At 47.1% G+C, this 22875-nt stretch overlaps 1 protein-coding gene across 1 annotated transcript in view; it reads left to right on the top strand.

Annotated features, from left to right (window-relative positions):
• Positions 1-22875, top strand: part of LOC144497213 (eIF-2-alpha kinase GCN2-like) — a 75176-nt gene that overhangs the window by 15045 nt on the left and 37256 nt on the right. The window contains exons 6-14 of the mRNA XM_078218113.1: positions 285-344; positions 585-710; positions 6550-6651; positions 8107-8173; positions 9181-9272; positions 10027-10125; positions 10379-10456; positions 15291-15536; positions 15773-15857. Coding sequence (XP_078074239.1) covers positions 285-344; positions 585-710; positions 6550-6651; positions 8107-8173; positions 9181-9272; positions 10027-10125; positions 10379-10456; positions 15291-15536; positions 15773-15857 — 955 coding nt within the window. The remainder of the gene's footprint in view (positions 1-284; positions 345-584; positions 711-6549; positions 6652-8106; positions 8174-9180; positions 9273-10026; positions 10126-10378; positions 10457-15290; positions 15537-15772; positions 15858-22875) is intronic.

Raw genomic sequence — 22875 nt, 5'->3', positions numbered from 1 at the left:
AGAATGTGCAAAATCCACACAGACAGTGACCCAAGCCGGAATTGAACCCGGGTCCCTGGCGCTGTGAGGCAGCAATGCGAACCACTGTACCACCACAAAGTCCAATTGAACATAAAATAGTGTCTGCCATTCTGATACGAATATTAGGGGCGATTTTCAATGATTTGGCTAAGGTGGAAAATGGCTGTCTGCAATACCCAATTGTTGCACATCAATCTCTTGAACTGTTAAAAATGCTTAGGGGATTTTTTCATGGTCAGTGATGCTCTGTCTTATTCTACCAGAATTCCGTAAAGCGCTCTGATGGAGAACGTTTGAGGAAGCTTAGGTTCCTCTTCATTAAGGTAAGAAGCAACAAAATGAGCCAAGTATTTCTCTGCCTATGCGAAATACTTTGACAACCAAAAGTTGAATATTGGCTAAAGGCTTTCTGCCCTATCTGATCCTTCTTTACTTTCAGCCATGTAATTCTGACTTTGGCACCTTATGTAGAAACAGAAGTTGTAAAATTATTCATTTATGAATTCAAATGAAATGTGATTTTGATTTTTTTTCTGAATATTTGTTTTCGGTGAATAATTCAGATGGATTTTTGCAAGATGACACTTGAAAAGTGGATAGAAAATCATTGCCACACATGGTTCAACTTCAAATGCTGTTTGAAGATCATTAAGGAGATGCTTCAAGGCTTGAGATACATCCACAGTCAGGTACATTGGCTCAATGTTACACCATAAACTATATTAGCATTTTATATTGAAATGCTGCGATACGAAATGTGAGCTGTGGGTCTCTGTTTCCAATTCCCTGGCACTGTCCCAGGCAAAGAGCGGAAGATGCCCAGTAAACTGCAGGCCTTCCTCAAGAGCAGTAAAGAGGAGTTAACCTAAGCCCTTTCTCACACACTTGTAGCAAATGCTTGCAGAACATTTTTGGCAGAATCCATTCAGTGCCAGATAATGGTGAATGGTGGAGAGAAAGTGGAGTCTTTCTTGAGGTTAAGCTGCAGGTACTACAGCTCTACACAATATTCCAGATGTTTTGATCAGGGCTTGGTACAGCTGTAGCAAAACTTCCTCATCTTAAATTCTAACCCTCTTCAGTATAAAGGCTAATATTCCATTAGCCTGTTGATTATTTCTGTACCCGATCAATACATTTTAGTGACCTGTCCACATCAACCCTGACATTTTTTTGGACCTTGCACTGTTTCCAGCCTTTCAGCATTTCAAAAACATTCAGATCTATACTTTTTAAGTTGAAAATTGGTGGCATTGCACTTTCCTGTATTATTATCCAGATGCCAAATTTGTGCTGGCTTACTTGGTTTGTCAATGTCTCATTGTCATTTTAAAGACTACGTATTATACTACCAATCTGTGTCATCAGCAAACTTGGATATATGGGTCTCTATAGTTTTATCCAAGACATTAAACAAAGCAGATCCTTGTGGTAAACCATTAGTTATTTCCTTCTAATCTGAGTACTCATCCCGACTTTTTCTTTTCTGTTGCCTAACCAATTTCCGAACCAGGTCAATAATTTTCCTTCTCTTGGTCTGTCATGTAGAACTTTATCAAAAGCCTTCTGGAAGTCCAGATAAGGTCCACCCACAGGCATTCCCCTGTCTATTATTTCAGTTGTTTGTTAGGCATGACCTATCCTTCATGTTGGTTCTCTTTAATCAACTAACTAAGTTCTCTGACATTCTCTCCTTGTTACGATTAGGTGAGAAGCGGTCGAATGGCTTCCTTCTTTTCCCTCTCCTCGCTTGATGGCAAAAGGTTATTTTTTAAATGATTTCTTGCCAATTCTGTGAGTGTTTAACTGTTTTTGTGCCATGATCATAAAATACACGATCAGACGGGTTTATTTGAGTTTTATTAAAAGAAAAGAGCAAAGTTCTTACATTTAACTCGGTCTTCGTAAAAATAATTTTTAAAAATGTGCCAACTTTGACATGCACACGCACACACATAAAGTTCATGCACGCACTGATAGTTTCAGAGTAGGGAGGATAGACTAAGTAAAATTGAAGGATGAAGTTTGAAGGCTGAAGGCTCTTGAAGGTTGGTGATTCGACTGGCTTCAGGTTAAACTCAGTGGTCCTGCTGCTTTTGATGTCAAGGCAGTTTAAAGCTCTAGACTGAGTATTTATCGGTTCTACTGGAAAGCAACAGCTTTGGGTTGAATTATTTTTAAAATCTCTGTCTGCAACACCTGGGTAATCAGAATCAGCAGACAGGGCTCAACTTGCAAGATGGAGAGAGGAGAAATGAACCTATTCAGGGTCTTGTTCCTTCAGTGTCTCAGTTGCTTGCCCTGTTCTGCAGAGAAAGCGGGTGTTTAAACACACAAAGGGTTGGCCTAACTGGAGTATAATTTCCTGATTGGAGGATCTAATCTTTCTTAAATATTGGAGTTACATTTGCAATTTTCTTATGTAAAGGGAGAATTGCTAATCAAGTGAACTTTGACAGATTGTGGCTAAAAATTTGTAATTTCCGCACCTACATCCTTTAAGCCTCAAGGTGGAAACTATCAAGCCCTGAGGATTTGTTAGTCTTCGGTGCCATTACTTTTTCTGATACAGTTCTTCTGCTTCCATTAACTTTAGTGAGTTCCAATCCTTTATTCATTATTAATTTCCCTGTAATATCACATCTGTTATTCCCTTCTTCTACTGTGAAGGCAATCAGCAGGGGTTGCTCTTATTATTGGCGACAGTGTGAATGGAACTGAACACTGAAATCATCAGCCACAGCTCCACTCCTGCTTTATGACAGAAGGAGGTTGGTTGGGCCAGGGACCTTGACTTGTGGAACACCAGCATTTGGATTGTGATGCTGAGCCTCCAACAACAACAACCAGTTTCCTGTGTGAAAGCTATCGATCCAGTCAGTGAACTTAGTTTTGCTAGGGTTCCTTGGCACCATCCTCAAATGACTGTTTAATTTCAAGGTCAGCTACTTCTAGTATTCAGCTCTTTCCCATATCCCTTGATCAACTCTACAATGAGGTTAGAAGTGGAGTGGTTCTGCCAGCCTGACTGGCCATCCATGAGCAGGTTATTGATGATAGTAGGCGTTGCTTGGGAAGAGGGAGTGATTCCAGAGGTATGCAGTCTGTTTCTGATAATTCAAAGTTTCTTCGAACCAAATTCAGTAATTTAAAGGAATCAACATGAATGACACTTCAAAGTGAGGATTTGATGCTTAACAGCTATGAAATATTTCATTTGAATTACCCAATGTTTGAGTGGAAAATGTAAGAAGGTAAAAATAGATCCAGAAAATCAGTTCAAACTAGAACATGTAGGACAAGGGTACATGGACTGGAATTTCACACCGCCAATTCCAGCACCGCCCCCTCCGCCCCACAACAAACTAGGGGCATGATGGGAGGTCAGGTTGGCTTAAAATTGGGTAGGATGCATGATGCCAGGAGACTTCCTGCTGCTGCTGGCATTTTACTAGTGACACGGCTTTGTCAAGGGCAGGTCGTGCCTTACGAGCCTGGTTGAGTTCTTTGAAAATGTGACCAAACACATTGACGAAGGAAGAGCGGTGGATGTGGTCTATATGGACTTCAGCAAGGCGTTCGATAAGGTCCCCCATGCAAGACTTCTTGAGAAAGTGAGAGGGCATGGGATCCAAGGGGCTGTTGCCTTGTGGATCCAGAACTGGCTTGCCTGCAGAAGACAGAGAGTGGCTGTGGAGGGGTCTTTCTCTGCATGGAGGTCAGTGACCAGTGGAGTGCCCCAGGGATCTGTTCTGGGACCCTTGCTGTTTGTCATTTTCATAAATGACCTGGATGAGGAAGTGGAGGGATGGGTTGGTAAGTTTGCTGACGACACCAAGGTCGGTGGTGTTGTGGATAGTTTGGAGGGATGTCAGAAGTTGCAGCGAGACATAGATAGAATGCAAGACTGGGTGGAGAAGTGGCAGATGGACTTCAACCTGGATAAGTGTGTGGTGATCCATTTTGGCAGATCCAATGGGATGAAGCAGCAGTATAATATGAAGGGTACCATTCTTAGCAGTGTAGAGGATCAGAAGGACCTTGGGGTCCGGGTCCATAGGACTCTTAAATCGGCCTCGCAGGTGGAGGATGCGGTCAAGAAGGCGTACGGCGTACTGGCCTTCATTAATCGAGGGATTGAGTTTAGGAGTCGGGAGATAATGCTGCAGCTTTATAGGACCCTGGTTAGACCCCCACTTGGAGTACTGCGCGCAGTTCTGGTCACCTCATTACAGGAAAGATGTTGAAGCCATTGAAAGGGTGCAGAGGAGATTTACAAGGATGTTGCCTGGATTGGGGGGCATGCCTTATGAGGATAGGTTGAGGGAGCTTGGTCTCTTCTCCCTGGAGAGACGAAGGATGAGAGGTGACCTGATAGAGGTTTACAAGATGTTGAGAGGTCTGGATAGGGTAGACTCTCAGAGGCTATTTCCAAGGGCTGAAATGGTTGCTACGAGAGGACACAGGTTTAAGGTGCTGGGGGGTAGGTACAGAGGAGATGTCAGGGGTAAGTTTTTCACTCAGAGGGTGGTGGGTGAGTGGAATCGGCTGACGTCGGTGGTGGTGGAGGCAAACTCGTTGGGGTCTTTTAAGAGACTTCTGGATGAGTACATGGGATTTAATGGGATTGAGGGCTATAGATAGGCCTAGAGGTGGGGATGTGATCGGCGCAACTTGTGGGCCGAAGGGCCTGTTTGTGCTGTGGCTTTCTATGTTCTATGTTCTATGGTTGGTGGCCCATCTGCCTGCCCATCCCAAAACCACTTGAGGCCCTTAAGTCTCTTTGCAGTGCTGCTGATATTTTATGATGGGTACTTTGCCACCTAGGGATAATCGGATGGTCTCCCAGCGTGGGTGTGGTGGTCCCTCCTGACCAGGCACACCTGCTCCTGCGCTTGCAATCAATCTTTCCCCCAACCACTGCCAGGCCCCCACCCCCAGCACCTGCCTGATTGGTCCCTGGAAACCCTGTTAAAGACAGCATACTCCAGGCGTTCACTGTCTCGACTAGTCTGGAGCTGCTGTAGTCCCAACTGTGACCTCTGCTCCCAGTGGTGCTCTTGCCACTGAAGACCAACCGGCCCTCTGATTGGTCTGACAATCCAGACCAATGGAGGTGGGATATCCCGATATAGAGGAACGGGGGCCATGACTGCAGGTAATTAATTGCCTGAGAACCAGAAAATCCAGTCGTAGATTCCATAAGGACCATAAAATGTGGTCATTGGATTGTCCCAGACATTCCAGCTGATGGCTGGGTCTTCCCTATAAAATCCTGGTCATAAATTCATAACAGCTAAAAGCAAATTTAGGAGGTTCTTTGACACAGCTCAACATGGGGCAGAGTTCTGGGTTGAAAATTGGAAGCAAACATCCTGAAACCACCAACAAAATATTTGGATGCTGTGATGGGAGATCTTTGGGAGGATGAGTTAAAATGGGCTGAATGACTGTATTTTGGTTATGCACAGTATTGGATTCTTGTTGCGATGGAGTGCTTTGTGCCACTGCACTACACTGGAATATCAATATTGCCAGTTTGAATGTTCACTGGCTCAATGGTGACGCACTTGCCGCCAAGATCAAAGGTCATGAGTTGAAGCCTCACTCCAGATAGGCACTCATCTAATTCGTGCTGACACTCCAGTGCAATACTGAGGTATTGCAGCAGGGGAATTCTATCAGTGTGTACCATTCATTCCTCAATCCAATACTGGTCAGTTATCTGTTCATTTATCTCTTTGCTGTTTGTGGGATCTTGTTGTGCACAAAATGGCTGCCACATTTGCCACCATGAAAATAGTGTCTAGACTTCAAAAGTATCAGGTTGTACGCGAAGTACTTTGAAACACCCTAAGGCTATGAAAGATGCATGTCCTTTCATTCCAAATATAAATAAAAATGCAAGTAAGTACTTATGACAGTCTTCATTTTAACATTGTGCTGTGACAGAACAGTGATGGACAATCTAGACTAGTGAGTGGGCTGCACGAGTGGGCCCTCCTTCATATCAGTGGACCACAAGATTGAAATCAGGCTTGTTCATTAACCATGACCCCATCAATAAGATTAAGTACATTTAATACATGCCAAATATTTCATAACAAGTGATAGAAAATGCTTAATAATTTATATATTAATAGAACTATCACCAACTTCAAATGGTAAAAACAAAATAAATATTTACACTTTGGATGCAGAAGGAGCACACGGCTCTCACAGTCAATGTTGTGCGCAATCAGCATACACTCATTTCACTTGCCCTTGCTTTAATGCTCTACGTGTGCATCACTTCAGTCATACCGGTAGGAAAAAAGTGCGCAGACGGAAATGTGGCAACCTTGCGCATGGGCAACAGTCAACAAAATGTCTCATGGACCGCACCCAGAACCCAGATGGGCTGTATGTGGCCAGCAGGCCATAGGTTGCCCACCGCTGTGATAAAGTGGGCTTCTATTCGGAGAATAAACATTGCCTTCAGTGATATTCTCTGGATTGAACATAACAGGTGTTTTCTTATTTCAAAAGGATATTATACATCGAGACCTGAAGCCTGGAAACATATTTATCGATCAAGATGGAAGTGTGAAAATTGGAGATTTTGGTTTGTCCAGATTCTGCACATCTCAGGTAATGTGCCTTGGTGTTCATATATATTTAAAAGGATTTATCTTTTCCACTTAGTTGACTTACTTTCTGTTGCATTCTTTTTAGAAATTATGGAAACTTTAGATGACATTTTGCTGTTATAATCAAGAATACAACCTTTGAACTATAAGCATCTTTATTGAAAAATAGTTCACTAATGCTCTTGTTATACTGCAGCTCTTGCATCAATGTGAGGTTGTTTCCTGCATTAGAGAGCAAACAGTATAAAAATAATAAGCGCTGATTGATACAGTTTGCTGTTACTTGTGCAAACTGTTGGAAATGTGGCCATGAAACACATGGGTTGGAGTAGGACTCGAACATTGCGCTGCTCCATCATATGTTTTTAGGAATTCAAATTTTTTTTTAAAAATTGAGTTATCTTCTGTCTGTAGTTCAGTTTTCACTGGTTGGAAAGAACTGTGCCACCGTCATACCCTGTCATTAAAATCTGATGTGGTTAAGCAATGCAACTGAAGTGTTTACATTTATCTTTGTTAGGAATATGGTCAGCGGTACACCGGTGCTGTGGTCTTATTGAGGTATCGCATTCCACAATCTTTAGTGCTTTGAATCATTTAGATAAGAGTCCATCCATTAAATAGTACCAACACACGCAATCTGCAGGGCAGCATGATGGCACAGTGTTTAGCACTGCTGCCTCAGAGGCACCCAAGTTCGATTCCAGCCTTGGGTAACCATCAGTGTGGAGTTTGCACATTCTTCCCGTGTCTGCAGGGGTTTCCTCCAGGTGCTCCGGTTTCCTCCCACACACTAAAGGTGTGCAGATTAGGTGGATTAGCCATGGTAAATTGCTCCTTAATGTCCCAAGTTGTGTAGGTTAGGAGCATTAGTGGGGTAAATACGTAGGGTTACAGGGAGAGGGTCTGGGTAAGATGCTCAATCGGAGAAAGTTATTGCAGATTTGATGGGCTGAATGGCCTGCTTCTACACTGTCGGGATTCTAATCAAGAAAACCTTTACCACCAAACTGTTCAATCTCTGACGAAGCAGAGGTCTGGAGAAATACAGGAGAAGTTCAGTAAAAGAAAGGATTGCTTAATTCAGTGTTATTTTCATTCTGCATGGACGTAGGGCGACACCGTGGTTAGCACTGCTGCCTCACGGCGCCAGGGACCCAGGTTTGATTCCCAGCTTGGGTCACTGTCTGGTGCGGAGTCTGCACATTCTCCCCACGTCTGCATGGGTTTCCTCCAGGTGATCTGGTTTTTGCCCACAGTCCGAAAGATGTGTTGGTTAGGTGCATTGGCCATGCTAAATTCTCCCTCAGTGTACCCGAACAGGTCCTGGGGTGTGGCGACTAGGGGATTTTCACAGTAACTCCATTGCAGTGTTAATGTAAACTCACTTGTGATACCAATAAATAAACTTAAAAACGTAATTATTGATTAGATTGCGTTGTGCTCCACATTTCAGGGATGTGCACAACACAAAACGTTCACCTGTAAGAACAAAATGGATGTTCAAGTGGAGCTGTGTGCAGGTGATATTTGATTTATTATTGTCACATGTATTAGTATACAGTGAAAAGTATTGTTTCTTGCGCGCTTTACAGACAACACATACCGTTCATAGAGAAGGAAAGAAGAGCGTGCAGAATGTAGTGTCACAATCATAGCTAGGGTGTAGAGAAAGATCAACTTAGTGCGAGGTAGGTCCATTCAGAAGTCTGATGACAGCAGGGAAGAAGCTGTTCTTGAGTCAGTTGGTACGTGACCTCAGACTTTTGTATCTTTTTCCCGACGGAAGAAGGTGGAAAAGAGAATGTCCGGGATGCGTGCGGTCCTTAATTATGCTGGCTGCTTTTCCAAGGCAGCGGGAAGCGTAGACTGAATCAATGGATGGGAGGCTGGTTTGCGTGATGGACTGAGTTTCATTCACGATCCTTTGTATTTTCTTGCAGTCTTGGGCAGAGGAGATGCCATTCCAAGATGTGATACAACCAGAAAGAATGCTTTCTATGGTTCATCTGTAAAAGTTATAAATCATTTTGCTGTCTATTTGTTTGCCAAAATAATTAGCTTCAAGGGATTGTGTGCAAAAAAAATTCCCTGGAAAAATGTAGTCAAAGAGGTACATACCAAAAGGCACTGATTTAATTTCTGGAAACTTCACTTTGATGAATGCTGTACAAACCATAGCCATGCATTTTGATGTGAAAATCAGTTGTCACTTGTCTGCAATATGTAAGGGAAAAGCCTAATGCAGGATAAAAGAGTCACATTTTGATTTAATTTGTATGTTACAAGGTCAAGCTTTAAGGATAAAAATATTATTTACTGAACTATCTTTTATTTTTCACACACAGTATAAAAGTTGAAACACTTGGATTGAAAAGCTTTTTACAGCATGTTTCATTGATCACAACCCAATTTGGTTCAATTTAAAAGATATCTTTGATACCACACTGTCCAAACATGTATTATTTGCATGTTTTTCTCCAAACCAAGCTCTACCTAATTGTAATCTTTAATAATATCCTTTCTTCAGCAGACAGAGAGAAACTCACGGCAAATATTGGAACATATGGATACTTGGCTCCAGAGGTTAGAACAAGCCACCACAAGGCCATGTATGACTCGGTATGTACTTTCTAAGTGTATGCCCCATCTGCATTGCTTCGTAGACAAGTTTGGTTGCAAATGTCACAATGGGAACTGAAGTTGAAAGCCCAGTCTTAATGGTTCAATTAAAAAACACTTTATTGGTTCCGCTGTCTGAGTTCTACATGATTTTGACTCGGCAGGGAGCAGGATAATTTTAGGCTAACCTGCCTTCTAGAAAATTGACACAATTTTATCTGCAAGCTGTTTTACACCCTGCTAGGTTTTATGCCCCACCCACGTTATTAGGAAGAAAATTAGGCAGGTTGATGAATAGACAGCTGATCTGATTCTGCCAGTTTCCTGCCAGAGGGGTGTGTTTAAAATTGCCCCGAAGTTTCGAAGTTGTACCAGTCTTTTGGTGACTGTAGCTGTGGCCCTATTATCCGTGCTTTTGTGTCTACCTTTTCCGAATATACGCCTGAATTTTTACCTTGTAAATCTTGTAAGAGACAGCACCTCATTGCATTGCTCTTGAACTGAAATCTCCTCTTGCGAACTAACCCATCCTGGGTCTGCGTAATTAATTATTGAATCTGGCAGTTTTGTCCCTGTGTGATCTGGGCAAGCTCAAAGCTCGCTGTGCTCTGATCCTGCATTTTCGCTGGGTGCTTTGTCCTGTGGTATGATTTTTATCATGTTCTGAAGCTTGGTATTGACGTCCGTACTACCTTAATTCCCCCCCCACCCCACAAAGTTCAATGTGAATATAACGTGTGTTTCCTTCCTGCAGAAAGCTGATATGTACAGCTTTGGAATGGTAATTCTGGACATGCTGTTTCAGTGCACAGCACAAGAACGTCAAAAATGGAGGGACTGGGTTCGACAATGTGTAAGAATTTTACTTCATAATTCTTGTAAATAAAAGATGTTTAATTTTATTCATCACTGTGGGGAAGGCACTGGCCTCCCCTTACACATTTGTGAATTCAAATAACTTTTATAGTGCATTGCGTAAATTTAAGGGATTGTGATTTGTTCTTTCAAGGTGAAGCTGTTCCTGAAGTGAATCTTTTGTTCAAATTACTGACTTCATTTTTGAAAACAATTTAAAACATACTTTTGATGTCTCCGTTATTTTGCAGAATTCTCAATGTTACATACATGAGCTTTTTGTTGACAAAACAAAAGCCTTCCTTCTGCACCCAGAATTCTTGAGCTTGGTGAGTTACTGAGCCATTTATTCTTCAGTTTGAGCAACAGGTTCTCTTCAAAAGTGAATGACTAATAAACCCATGAATTAATACAAAAAACCCCCCGACTCATCCACCGCCCCCCACAAAGCACGGTGACGCAGTGGTTAGCTCTGCTGCCTCACAGTGCCAGGGTCCCAGGTTTAATTCCTGGCTTGGGTCACTGTCTGTGTGGAGTCTGCTCGTTCTCCCCGTGTCTGCGTGGGTTTCCTCCAAGTGCTCCGGCTTCCTCCCAGAGTCCGAAAGACGTGCTGGTTAGGTACACTGGCCATGCTAAATTCTCCCTCAGTTTACCCGAACAGACGCCAGAGTGTGGCTACTAGGGGATTTTCACAGTGATTTCATTGTAGTGTTAATATGAGCCTACTTGTGACACTAATAAACTTAAAAACCGCCCGACTTCTCCCTCCCACTCCCCGACCCGAAACCCCCAGACACCCCAACCTTTGACCCCCCCCCCACCCTTGGACCTCAGATCCTCTCCACCCTCAAATCCTATCCACCTACCTTGGTCAATCACCTACCCTCTGCTCTGTCTGGGACTTTTACATTTCAATGGGACCGTTAACTTAGCTGGTTTATGGCAGCTGTTGCTGTAAAAAGGAGCGAGACCTCCATTGCTTTGATGGAGCTGGACTGCGGTGCTGGGCCTGAAGGTCTTGCCTGGCCTTATTGGAAGGCTGGATGAGAGAGGATCAGAAGAAAAATCATGTAAGTAATTGGGAATGGAGTGGCAATCAGCGTCAGACAAGTTACGACACATTATACTTATCCTGCCCTTTTACATAGATGTAAAAACCGAATGGGAAGAAGAATGAGGTGTTCTCATGCTGGCCTCACCAACATTTATCCTGCAAGGAGTATTAGAACATGGGAGTTGGCAAATTAAAAGTCCTCAGTCTGATTTTATAGACAAGTTGGTACAAGGGATCTTAGAGTTACCTTATTACCATCTTACCAGAAGAGGGGTTATCAAAGGCTCGCAACAAAGAAAAGGCCTTGTCTTACTATCCTGAGAAGTTTTTCCGGATGGCTAGTTTGGTGGATGTAGGTAGCCCAGCTGACATCAGAAACCTTGATGATCAATTGGCCTTTGGCAAGATGCGATATGATAGATTGAGTCACTGAATAATGGGCATCTGCTGAGTTAGATAAGAAATTAGATGCACACTCATAAGCAAAAGTCAGCTATTAATGATAGTGCTTCTGCCCGTAGACCTACAAGGATTGGTAATCCATATTAGTGATCTGGATGAAAATATTGGGAGAACTGTCCGCATATTTGTGGATGGCGCAAAGGTTTATATGAGTGTTCAGATGTTAGGTGAGTACAGTAGATAATAAGCAGGTTCCGATATAATGGGGAAATCGACTTGTATCTAACAGATGTCACTTAAGCTTGATAAATGTAGTGTTATACATGTTGATAGAACAATACCAAATATGTGTGCACCAAGTAAGGGTTGCAAGCTTAAGATTACTAATCAGATAAAGAACTTTGGTATTCTGGTGAATTTCTTAAGACCCATGAACTGAAGCATTTGAGGTTGTAAATGTATTACCAGGATAATTGTATACAAAACAAAAGAAAGGTTTCGCTGTTCCCATAAACCCATGGTTAGCCAATGATTGAAATAATGTGTCCAGTTTTGCTCCCCTCTCATAGTGGGTGCTAGAGAAGGCCCTGGAAAAGATTCAGACAAAAGACCAGGATTGATAGGCAGTTTACATGTTACCACAAAAGGGTTAGAGACATTGGGGCTTTTATCCTGGAAAATCATCAGCTGTGAGGAGATTTGATGTAGGTTTTTAAAGGAACTAAAGGATACATGGCTAGGCTATTTGAGGTAGCTAGGTTAGGGAGGATCTGAGAATGTGACAAAAGGGTGAAGTGGGATATTTCTTTTCACGGAGCTCTATACCTCTGAAATAAGTTGCCGGCTTTTTCAATGAGTGTGGAATCACTGCAAACATGCAGAAGGATGTTGGACAAGTTCCAACAAGTTGGTCAGCATCACCAATATAGAAGTTGGGATATTGGGGGATGGATCTCTCAGTTACTAGCCAGGATTTTCAGGAGGGGCAGAGAATCGAGTGGCAGTCCCAAGATGGTTTATACATTGGCGGGATTTCCCCATTCGATTGACCGTGCCCCCTGCCAATGACATAATCATTTACATCAATTTAGAAACATAGAAACATAGAAAAACTGCAGCACAAACAGGCCCTTCGGCCCACAAGTTGTGCCGAACACATCCTTACCTTCTAGACCTACCTATAACCCTCCATCCTATTAAGCTCCATGTGATCATCGAGGAGTCTCTTAAAAGACTCTATTGAGTTTGCCTCCACCACCACTGACGGCAGCCGATTCCACTCGCCCACCACCCTCTGTGTGAAAGACATACCCCTAACATCTCCCCTGTACCTACCCCCCAGCACCTTAAACCTGTGTCCTCTCGAAGCAGCCATTTCCACCCTGGGAAAAAGCCTCTGAGAGTCCACCCGATCTATGCCTCTCAACATCTTATACACCTCTATTAGATCTCCTCTCATCCTTTGTCTCTCCAAGGAGAAAAGACCGAGCTCCCTCGGCCTATCCTCATAAGGCATGCCACTCAATCCAGGCAACGTCCTTGTAAATCTCCTCTGCACCCTTTCAATCTTTTCCACAGCCTTCCTATAGTGAGGCGACCAGAACTGAGCACAGTACTCCAAGTGGGGTCTGACGAGGGTCTGATATAGCTGCATCATTATCTCCGGACTCCTAAACTCAATCCCTCGATTGATAAAGGCCAGCACACCATACGCCTTCTTAACCACCTCCTCCACCTGCGGGGCCGATTTTAGAGTCCTATGGACCCGGACCCCAAGGTCCTTCTGATCCTCTACAGTACTGAGAGTCTTTCCCTTTATATTGTACTCCTTCATCCCATTTGACCTACCAAAATGGATCACGACGCATTTATCTGGGTTGAAGTCCATCTGCCACTTGTCCGCCCAGTCTTGCATCCTATCTATGTCCCTCTGTAACTTCTGACATCCCTCCAGACTATCCACAACCCCACCAACCTTCGTGTCGTCGGCAAACTTACCAACCCATCCCTCCGCTTCCTCATCCAGGTCATTTATGAAAATGACAAACAGCAAGGGTCCAAGAACAGATCCCTGGGGCACACCACTGGTGACCGACCTCCATTTAGAAAAAGATCCATCTATACCCACTCTCTGCCTCCTTTGGGCAAGCCAGTTCTGGATCCACCGGGCAGCAGCCCCTTGGATCCCATGCCCTCTCACTTTTTCTAGAAGCCTTGCATGGGGGACCTTATCTAATGCCTTGCTAAAATCCATATAAACCACATCTACCGCCTTCCCTTCGTCAATGTGTTTAGTCACATTTTCGAAGAACTCCACCAGGCTCGTAAGGCACGATCTGCCCTTGACAAAGCCATGCTGAGTATTCTTGAGCATACTAAACCTCTCTAAATGCTCATATATCCTGTCCCTCAGGATCTTCTCCATCAGTTTACCAACCACTGAGGTTAGACTCACCGGTCGGTAATTTCCTGGGCTATCCCTATTCCCCTTCTTGAAAATAGGAACCACATCCGCAATCCTCCGGCATTTAAATCTTATTATCAGGTCCTTACGTCTGACTTTCCCTTCCCACGTTAAATTGTCCATTCACATTGGCGGGCCCTCAAGCGGAAGTGAATCACAACATGTCCTCCGTGACGTGCACCTGGCGAACAGAACCTGCTGGTGGCAATGCCGGGGCGGTGCCAAGTGGCAGAGGTGTTCTGTGGGGGAGCAGAGGGGGATTGCATTGTGCAGAGGGAAGGGGCGGATTCCGTGTCTGTTGGGGTGGGGCTCCGTGGTTGTGGGTGTTCTGTTGGGAGAGTCACCTTTCACCCCAATCTTTCAGAAACCTAAGTTGCCGGTGGGGCGTGCTCTGATTGAGTGGGACCCACCCCTTCCATTTGTTTGAATATTTGATAAGAAAACCTGGCAAGGCAGCTGGCAGGATGCCCTCCGCTTTCCACGCTCCAAGACAACACTTTGCCAAAAACTTGAAAAATTCCAGTCTCTGTGTTTTCCTGGAGCTTTCTTGATGACTCAGATAAAGGCTTCATTGCAACTGAAATTTGAAGCTATTAGAAATGATCTTAAGGAACTCCAAAGGTGGCATATGCAGAGAAATAAAAGTTTATGGAGAATATTAGATTCATTTTTCAGTTGGTCCTCTGCATGTCTGTCCCTTCCATCATGTTTGATGGTTCATCAGAATTGTATGGTGCAGCAGCTCAGAGAGGACAATATTGTCATATGTTACAAGTATAGTCAGTGAAGCAATAAGACAAACAAGAGCTGTCGCGACCTTTGGCAGTCTCAAAGCTAATGATATACATTTGAAGTGGAATCACTTTTGTCGTGTAGGAAATATGGAAGTGAATTTTCACACAGCAAGATCCCACAAGCACAAATGCGATAATGACCAGCTAATCTGATGTTTCATTGAATGTTTTTAAGGCAACGATAGGTGGATTTTTGAACAGTAAAGGAATTAAGGGTTCTGGTGAGTGGGCGGGTAAGTGGAGCTGAGTCCACAAAAAGATCAGCCATGATCTTAATGAATGGCAGAGCAGGTTCGAGGGGCCAGATAGCCTACTCCTACTCCTAGTTCTTGTGTTTGACTCTTATTGAGATTCTTCGAAATAGTGTCATGGGTGTGTGTCAATTTTGAACGGGGTCACCTGATCACATGGTTCTAGTTTCCGATGACAAACATGTTTATCTTTTAAAGTTACAGACATGTCGAGAATTGTTGCAAGATGATCCCCAACAGAGGCCCAGTGCCGAGGAGATCCTTCACAGCAAGGATATGGGCTTGTTACCTGAGGAAAGGCAGAGACTGGAAGAAATACTGAATCAAACCCTCTCATCACCCGATAAAGACACACACAGAGAAACCATCAAGTTGATTTTTGAACGGCTTGTTGGAAAAGTCTCCAAGGATCAAGAATCTGCCTACTACCGTGCGCTTAGTGAGGTATCCTCAGTAACCTAACAAAGGAATGTTAACAACAGTGCAAAGTGAAGATGTTTTATTTTTTTCTCGATTTATAGAAATTGGTAAAAACAAATTAGAATGGCATGAAATCATCATATCACAATGGGTGGATTTTTGAAGGAAATGTCAGCAGTGAAACTTGCTGTTAGAGTGAAACTCGAGAGTAGAAATATTTCTGCAACAAACCAGTGATGATGCCCTATTTCTTGTTTCAGATGATGGATCTGGCCTTTACCATTTCATCATCCAGATCGTGGCAAAAGGTTGAGAGAGAGCTTAGGCGGATATTTCAGAAGCATGGTATGTGTTCTTATTGATCCAGCTATTGATTCAGTTAAAAGGGCAGCATCTTTGGACAAAGTGTTTGGCAAACTTTTTTTTGGGGCAAGCGGTGGGGAGTGACTTCAAATGAGAGGAGAGCAGCATAATTTTCAATGACGTTACCGGAAAGTGATACAACCCAGTGCATTGAGACGCAAGGTTATCTCATCACCTTGTGTAAATGTGAAGAAGGAAAGGCTTACGGAGCACTTATTCATGAAGACATTGACCTTCATTTTCTAAGGTTTGAAATGTGCCTTTCGTCTGTGCAGAATCAATAATGGGTAACGGCAATTTTCAATTGATTGTGACAGCTGCGACTGTCTGTGCTTGCTGTTCAGTCTGAATGCTCAGCTCACGGAAGGGACTCTTGTAAATTAAAAATTAAGAAACAGAAAAAGCAGTGAGGATATATTAGAATCATAGAATTCCTACAGTGCAGAAAGAGGCCATTCAGCCCATCAAGCCTGCACCAACAACACCCAGACCCCTTAACCCCATGTATTTACCCTGCTATTTACACTAAGGGGCAATTTAGCACATCTTTACTGGGATGATTAAATACAAAATGACAATACTCAACTTGATTAGAGCTGATTCAGATGACCATATCCAGTCTTGATTCGCTCACATGGTTGGAGCCCTGGCAAATCTTCAGAAGAGGACCACGAGAGATTGATAAACAAAATACAGGTCCTTAGTTATTGCAAGAGGCTTAGAGAGCAGGGTTAAGAGTGAAGGTAACTTTAGAAAAGCATGGACCTTAAGGAAATTTGAAGTATCTCTTTAACATAATGGAAAGATTGTGGGGGGGGGTGGGGGGGAAGGGGTGGGGGGGTGTGATTCTCCCATCCCGCTGCACTAATCCTTCAGTGCAGCGGGCCAGGAGACTCGAGTGGTGGTGGCCGATTCGCACTGGGCGTCCGGGCCTCGGTGCATCTCTCAACTCAAGTCTCTTGGCGTGGATGGAACTACGCTGAAAATCAGCATAACAGACATTATCAGGCATTTACATACCTTAGCATGTAATCTCCACCCCCGCTAGCACCTCTGGCGTGACGTTACGCTGACGGGATTTACAGCTGCTGTATAAAAGTCGGCAGTTGGCATGGCAGCGTTGAACTGGAGTAAGGAGGTAAGTCTTATGGGGCTGGAGCCCCGGAGTGCAGGGGAGGTTGGAGGTAGGGCCTGGGAACTTTCTGCTTGCTGTGGGGCACTTGCTGGAGAGTTGGAAGTGCTGTTCCGAGGCCAAGGGATGTTCCATTCAGTCACTGTGGGACGGGGTATTGTCCTTCACTGAGTGATGGTGATGCTGCTGTCTGCAGCCACTGGGCTGTTCCATTGTTCTGCCTGTGGGGTGTGGTGAGGGACTGGACTGAGTGCTGGGGTTTAAACGAGGAGGAGTCGGGGGGGGGGGGGGGGGGGGGGGTAGACGTGCACCATGTGCTGCTTGAGGGCTCATCAGTTCAGGCAGCTGGTGCTCCAAGCAGGAGCGCTCACGTTATCAGAGACACTCATACTGCATGTACTCTGCAGTGAATGGGAACCCATCTTGTGATAATAAGGAGTCTGTCCCTGCCCTGTGTCCCTGACCTGCAGCACATGCCTGGAAGGGAATGCTGTAGTTGCAGTCATGGCGATGGCTTAAGGAGGTGTAATAGCCACGCCCGCACACCAACCTCCTTACTTTCCCTGCCAGCCCTGTTCATGATGCCAATTGCAGGCAACCTAATCAGGTGAAGCAGAATAGATCTGGGACTGATTGATTTAGAGCTGGCCATCCTGGTGGTGGCTGAGGAGGATGAGGCGGCGGCGACTCAGAAGGTGGAGGGTGTAGGGAGGCCACTCCAGGAGCAGTCAGTGGCAGGCTCTCAGGATGGAGGGGAGAGGGCTGCCACTGATACCCATGAGGTGGGAGAGCAGTCTCCTGAAAGGGTGGCCAGAAGAAGGAGGATGCGGAGGCCAAGGCAATACCAGACCAGAACATCATTCGAGGGGTTGTCGGAGGTCATGTGCCGTCCCCGGCTCTGCCTATTCAAGGACACGGTCCGGCACCTGGGTGAGGTGCTCGCACACCTGGCACCTGAGGGGAGGGGCGGCCACCTGCTGCCAGTAGAGGTTAAGTTGATGGCGGCCCTTAACTTCTACACAACAGGGTCATTTCAGGCACCAGTGGCGACCTCTGTGGGATCTCACAGGCCTCAGTCCACAGATGTGCTCGCCAGGTGACAGATGCCTTGTACGCCCGGGCAGGCCAATACATCCACTTTGATATTGGACAGGAGGCCCGCGCTGCAGGCTTCGTTGCATTGCCGGGATGCCCCATGTACAGGGAGCAGTGGACGGGACACACATCGCCCTGCGGTTCCTGCGAGGTGAGGAATAACCATTCATCAACCGCAAGGGTTTCACTCCCTGAACATCCAGCTGGTCTGTGACCACCGGATGATGATCTTGCAGGTCTGTGCACGCCACCCAGGGAGTGTCAGTGACAGCTATGTGCTGAGGCAGTCGAACATCTTTGAAGACCAACCCAGGCTGGCTCGTGGGGGACAAGGGCTACCCACTGAGGTCATGTCTGATGACGCCAGTGCGGAGGCCCGAGACTGAGGTGGAGGCCCGCTATAATGAGGCCCATGTTGCCACCCAGTCCGTAGTGGAGCATTGCATAGGCCTGCTCAAGATGAGACTCTGTTGCCAGGACCGCTCTGGGGGTGCCCTGCAGTATGACCTTGTGCATACCTCCCGCATTATCATCGTCTGCTGCATTCTGCACAACATCATGCAGGAGGAGGAGGAGGAGGAGGATCGTCATCGGACAGAACTGAGGACCTGCCATATGTGGAGCTGGAGGTCAGGTGGCGATGGTAGGGGTTTGGCAGGGCAGGGCAGCAAGGGAGGCCCTGAGAGCAGCCCGCTTTACCTAGCTGGTGATGTCCAGTGTCGCGGCTGCTCCCAACACCCTTACACCACATCCCAGCAGCCACTGCAGCCTCCACCCTCCCCTCACAACTCAAAGCTGGCCACTCAAACCACATGACCCTTCCCCTTCCCCCCACCCTCTCTCAGTCCCCCTCACCCTCCTCTCTTCAGCCCCCCCAACCTCGGGAAACATCGCAACCGGTTAGTGGGCCTGGGCTGGCACTGGTAGCGAGTCTTTGGTGAAGGCTGGAGGATGGTGATGACTTGCTATTGTGCACACTGGGATCCTGGCCCTGGTGCCACTCAAGTCTGACTCCTACCTGTTCTCCGAGTGCACCCTGCCACCAGGCCCATGTAGCAGTAAGGGTTGGGCACACAAGTGTGTGGGGCAATGAATCGGGGGCTAGAGCGTGGGGGAGGGTGGGTGTATGACAGGGAGTTGTGTGCGACTAAGGTTCTGGGGGATGCTGGGGAAAATAAGACAGGTGGTGTAAAACATTTGGCCAAAGGGCTGATATCGCGCAGCACAGCAGTCTGTGCCTCGATGCATGGGATTGGGGAGCACTCAGCTCTATGGGTGGAGGATCAGAGACAGATTAGTCACAGCTGTGAGGTGAAAATAACATTTTATTGTGCTCTTAACATTTCCAAAAACCTAAACCTGACTACTGCTGACCTTCACCCGTGCCCTCTTAGTGACCCTACAACTTTCTAATTTTGCGCAGCCTACTGCTTCGTCTAGGTGCTCCCCCAGGATGCACATCAGAGGTGAAGGTGTCCAGCTGTGACCACGTCCCATTATCTGTGATGTACTTGGCGCCGTCCCCTGGGGGGACTGAGACCAGGAAGGCTCCGGCCGACTTGTGGATGACACTGATGTGTCTGTGCCACCCTGTCCATCCAGCTGGCCCCGAGTTGCTGTGGTGTGAGGAAGGGGGGAAAAATCAGAAGGTCTCGGGGCATCTGGAGTCTCCTGGGTGGAAGACCCCTGCATGGGCTCTTGCTCTTCCACTTCCCTCAGGGTGCCCATAGGCCCTGGAGACACTCCATGGGACGCCAGGTTAGCTGGACTGAGCTCCAGAAACTCCAGGCTCACCTAGCTTTGCCAGTCCTGGAGGCCCAGATGCATCTGCCCCATGGTCTGTGATCCCTCAGATTTGTCCCTCTGAGACTCTGCCAAGATCTGGAGCCCCTCTGCTACAGCATTCTTGAGCGAGCCAGCTTCTGAAGCCCCTCAGCAATAGCCCTCCAAGAACGGGCTAAGTTGTCAAGGCTCACACGGTTGCTGTATCTCCAGGATCGCAGCGAGAGTACCAGCCGTGGCCAGCAGTGTCTCCAACATGCCCCCGACACCCGTGGCTACGGATCAATGTGCCTCCTGGATGCCGGCGACACCCTCGGCAGTGGCCCGCTGTGTCTCTGCAATGTCCCGCTGTGTATCCAGGGTGGCCTGGACACTGTCACCCATGAGGCCAGATCCCTGTGCCAGACTTTCCACTGCAGATGCCACCCTTGCAGTGTTGGCCCGGTTACCACACTGTGCCGGCACAACCTCCTGAGACAGCACTCTATTTGACTCCTCTAAACAGTCTTGCAGTCACAGCATGGTTGCTGACAGCCCATCCACAATTCCCCGGGTTTTCTAATGCATCTCCACCAGTTTCAGGGTGAACGAACCCTGAGGCCTGGCATCTGGCTTGGGGCTAGCGGAATCCTCGCCTCCGGCAGATTTCTGTGTGCCCTGAGATGTGCCCGCCTCCATCCGATGTGCATCAGCGGCTGTGAAGTGCTCGTCAATAAATGACCCAGAAGCCTCGGCACTAACATGCCCCACTGTGGTGATAGTCTCTGTGTTGGTGGGTTGTGTTGTTGATGCTTGTGCCGATTCACTGGTGCTGTCCTTGGAGGATTCGTCGGGGCCTCCCTCCGAGATGTCCAGGGAACTCTCTTCAGGAACAGAAGTTGGGGCATTGACACCTGGTGCTTCAGAGTTGAGCACTGTTTTTTAAAAAAAGAGCACACATTAGGGGGAGGGAAAACAGCCCGCGCAGCAAAGACTTAGGAATCACCCCCCCGCCAAGCGTCCCCCAGCTCTCTCCCCCCCCCGCCAAGCGTCCCCCAGCTCCAGGGCACGCTGCTCATACACTGTGAGCATCCGCAGCTCTGGGACACCCCCACCAGTCTTCTCCCTCTCATGGCGGTTGTGTGCGTTCTTCTCCTGCGGGGACACAAGGGGAATTGAAAGCATGATGTATGGAAGGGCATGGGGTGCAATGTGTGTCAGGGTTGGGGAGTCCTTGAGGTGTACGGGGATGTTTTGACATTGTAGGCACACCCTTGCAGCCCGAAGAAGATCATTCAGTTTCTTGCAGCACTGCTCGCTAGACCCCGAGGGGTCAGTGACCTGGCATTTACAGACGATGCCACCGCCTCCCATAATGCAATTGCTGTACGACCCCTTAGGTAAGAAGTTTAACAACACCAGGTTAAAGTCCAACAGGTTTATTTGGTAGCAAAAGCCACACAAGCTTTCGAGGCTCTGAGCCCCTTCTTCAGGTGAGTGGGAATTCTGTTCACAAACAGAACTTATAAAGACACAGACTCAATTTACATGAATAATGGTTGGAATGCACATCATGACCCCTTAGGTGACAGCCCTGAGTGGGGTAGAGCAGCTGGTGCTTCTCCTCCACCGTATCTAACAGGCGGGCCTGCTCACAGCCCACAAATCTCAGTGCACTTTCCTTTGGGGCAATCTTCCAGGCATGACTGGCTGTGTGTCCATAATTACAGCTTATATATAGATCTAGCTTGTTAAGGGAGTCCAGGTGTAGTCAGTCTGTGCCACTCATGGGCCCGTTAGGTAAATTTCCTTGAGAATAATATGGAGGCAACCTGGTTTCAGTGGAGGGTGAGCCATCTTCTCAGGTGCTGATTGGGTTAACTCAACAAGGAACTGGGTCCAGGAGGGTGAAATGCTCAGGGCTCTCAGCAACGAGGGGAAAAGCTTGTAGGCAGAAGGTGTGCATGGGCAGTACAGAACTCTGTGTGTGAAGTGGTGGGCTAGATGGGGAGGCCAGGAGGCCAGCGATGTCCGGGTCAGTGGGGGATGGGGAGGCCAGCGATGTCCGGGTCAGTGGGGGATGGGGAGGCCAGCGATGTCCGGGTCAGTGGGGGATGGGGAGGCCAGTGATGTCCGGGTCAGTGGGGGAGGGGAAGGCCAGCGATGTCCGGGTCAGTGGGGGATGGGGAGGCCAGTGATGTCTGGGTCATCGGGGGAGGGGGAAGGCCAGCGATGTCCGGGTCAGTGGGGGAGGGAGAGGCCAGGAATGTCCGGGTCATCGGGGGAAGGAGAGGCCAGCGATGTCCGGGTCAGCGGGGGAGGGGAAGGCCAGCGATGTCCAGGTCATCGGGGGAGGGAGAGGCCAGCGATGTGCGGGTCATCGGAGGAGGGAGAGGCCAGCGATGTCCGGGTCATCGGAGGAGGGAGAGGCCAGCGATGTCCGGGTCATCGGAGGAGGGAGAGGCCAGCGATGTGCGGGTCAGTGGGGGATGGGGAGGCCAGCGATGTCCGGGTCAGTGGGGGAGGGGAAGGCCAGCGATGTCCGGGTCAGCGGGGGAGGGGAAGGCCAGCGATGTCCGGGTTAGTGGGGGATGGGGAGGCCAGCGATGTCTGTGTCAGCGGGGGAGGGGAAGGCCAGCGATTTCCGGGTTAGTGGAGAAGGGAGAGGCCAGCGATTTTTATTTTTTTTGGCGGGGGAAGGGGATGAGCGATCAGCAATGTTTGTGGGGGGTTGAGGCCAACGATTTCAATGCTGGGAGGCTTTGTTTAACAGTCTCCCAGAGATGTGTGCATGCGCAGTGGCTGCTCAGCACGCTGATTTCAGCCTCTCCAGCAGGAATAGGCCGGCCCACAGCTTTTCGGAGTGATTCACACTCGTGCACTCTGCAGTGCACAGAGTGGGAGATTCATTTTCAAAACCCCGCTGAAACAAACAGGGTTTCACTGAATCTGGAGCACCTGCTGCCTTTCCCGCAGACAGAGAGCACGGGCTCAAGATTGCCCCCATTTTGT

Source organism: Mustelus asterias, chromosome 8 (assembly GCF_964213995.1).
Source record: "Mustelus asterias chromosome 8, sMusAst1.hap1.1, whole genome shotgun sequence".
Taxonomy (NCBI): Eukaryota; Metazoa; Chordata; class Chondrichthyes; order Carcharhiniformes; family Triakidae; genus Mustelus; species Mustelus asterias.
The sequence above is the reverse complement of the archived record's forward strand: the minus strand, read 5'-3'. Positions and strand labels throughout refer to the sequence as shown.